The sequence below is a fragment of the Chrysochloris asiatica genome, unplaced genomic scaffold, assembly GCF_000296735.1.
Source record: "Chrysochloris asiatica unplaced genomic scaffold, ChrAsi1.0 scaffold00482, whole genome shotgun sequence".
Taxonomy (NCBI): Eukaryota; Metazoa; Chordata; class Mammalia; order Afrosoricida; family Chrysochloridae; genus Chrysochloris; species Chrysochloris asiatica.
Window position 1 is genome coordinate 220,473 of NW_006409000.1, and position 2,468 is coordinate 222,940.

Genomic DNA, 2,468 nt, shown 5'->3' on the forward strand with positions numbered 1-2,468 from the left:
TTTCATTATTTCTTCTTTTGTCGTGTGTGTTTGTAGCTATAAAGTGACCTCTGAACACTGCTTTTGCTCTTTCCCAAAAGCTTCTGGTATGTTTTGATTCATTCTTTTTTGATTCAAAAATTTTTATTCCTCCTTCTACCCAGTAGTGGCTAAGCTGGCTGTTATTCAATTTCAATTCATGATCTTCTTATTGCTGATTTCTAATTTTATGTTGGTGATCTGTGAAGATAACTTTCAGTACTTTTATGTTTTTGAGCGTATCGTGGCTTGCTTTGTGGTCTATCCTATGGATGATTTTAGAGAACGTTCCATATGCACTGTAAAATGTGTGTATTGTTTCATTGTTGGGCACAGTGCTCGACATTAGTCTTTGGGGCCAAGTTGGACGATTGTGTTTTTTACTTTTTCTGTGTCTTTTTTGAGATTTTTTTCTTGGTGCCTGGGGAATGCAAGCAATTAATGGGCTTCACAATTAACAAAAAGTTTAGAGGTTGAAATCCACTCAGAGTGACCATGAAAAAAGATCAGTTACCTGATTTCTGAAAGCAGCCAATGAAAACCCTATGGAGCTCTGTTCTCCTCTGAGATCATGGCTTTGACATACGTCAGAGGGAAGCAGCTGTTGAGTAGGGTTTCCACTCTCCTCCTTTCCCAGGATTGATAAGATCAGCCCTCGGGCTCTTGAGGACTGAGGGGCTTTTGTGCTGTCTAATATCATTTAATGACAAAACATTCTAGAGGAATTTAGAGAGTAGACCCAGTGAGTCTTGACCTCGATTCTTGTTAACAGTATTCCTGAAGCAAGTACCATTATACCCATCACTAGGCCAGATTCTTTAGGGAGTACAAAATGACTCATGTTCTCTATAAACCAGTAAACTAATTAAGAACAAAATGCTAATATGTCGTTAGGAACTTAGAAAAGATATTGACCTTAAGAAAACTAAGTTCCTGTGACTCAGATGAGATGCCAACGCTGTGGTTTTGGGAGAGAGAGGATGAGCTGGAGTGTGACTTGCAGAACATAGAGAGGGCTGTGGGGTGGAGAGCACAGGTGGCTGGTCATCATCAGAATCACAGCCTCATTGTTCCCATATGGAAACATTTGCAGAGCTGGCTCTGAAAACCACCACAAATGGCTCAAACTCACCAGCTGCTCCTTGGAAATCCTACAAAGGGTTGCTATTGGTCAGAATTGACTAGATAGCACTTAACAACAACAATGTTTGCCACCTGCTGGCAGGAATATACAATGACAGAAACTTGAGGATGATGCAGAAATGCTTTGCAATCTGGGATAAAAGACACAGTTGAGCCAAAGTGTGGTACTGTGGACTGAAAAGTCGGTTTGAACTTCAAGATTGGCAGTTCAAGCTCAGTCACTCCTCAGAAATCCTATACAGGGTCGCTTTGAGTAGGAATCTACTCCAAGGCACTTAACAACAACAGTGTTTGCCCCTGAAAGCAGGAACATGCAATGAAGAAAACACGGGAATGCAGCAATGCAATGCAATCTGGTTTACAGGAGACAATCAAGCCAAAGTAGCCCCTCACTAGAATATTGGACACCTGTGTTTCTTGTGATATTGATCTCATATCTCATTTCAAATTTGAGGTCTGATTGGAAGGACAACTCTGGAGAGAAAAACTCTGTCTCTGTGTTTGCAAACATCCTCTCACTGGAACAGGGTAGAGCAGGAGCCTGGGAATCTGGATGCTGCAACCATCCTTAAGTTGTCTTCTTCTGTTGTCTGATGTTGCTCAGGTTTCACCTTTAATGAACCTCCAATCAGCAGGGCTGAGCTAGGGTTGAGGTGGTGATGAAGGGACATTTATACCACAAACCAGGGAGTATGATGGTGAAATTCTTAGATCCCAAGATTGTGGTTAAAAATCTTGTAAATATAGTCCACTGGGACAGTTCTCTGTATCCTACTTTGGTGAAGAGCTCCTGGAGTCTTAAAAACTTGGTGAGTGGCGATCTAAGCTACAAATATTGCTCTTGCCCTGTCTGAAGGTAAGAAGAAGGATAAAAATTGAAGACATATAAATGATTGGCCAGTGAACTAATGCATCATGGGAACATCAATCTCTAATATTTTGAGACTAAAAGAACTAGATGTTACCTGGTTACCACTAGCAGCTGCTATGAAAGGGATCCTAATAGAAAGTCCTGGATAGAGTGAAAGAAAATGTGAAACAAAATTCCAAATCATGAAAAAAAAAAAAAAAAATTAAGCTGGATTTCCAGGAAGATAGTGGACTAAGCAGACGTATTACATGGACCCTCTGTTAAAAACAAAAACAAAAACGTGAGTCGAATACAAATGAAACGGACAGAGATGGAAATCCTATAACCTTGAATTTCAGAGGAATGGTTAAGGAAGTGAATTGAGTGCCTGCTTGGAGGAGAAGATGAGCAGGGATGATGAGAAAAGTAGACTGACTAGTGACCAGCTGACCAGACA

The 2,468-nt window shown here is 40.6% G+C and overlaps 1 gene segment (V, D, J or C); it reads right to left on the reverse strand.

Annotated features, from left to right (window-relative positions):
• The window catches only part of LOC102836943, a 14,833-nt gene that overhangs the window by 7,890 nt on the left and 4,475 nt on the right, over nt 1-2,468 (reverse strand). The window contains 1 exon segment of the V gene segment in view: nt 1,437-1,458. Coding sequence covers nt 1,437-1,458 — 22 coding nt within the window.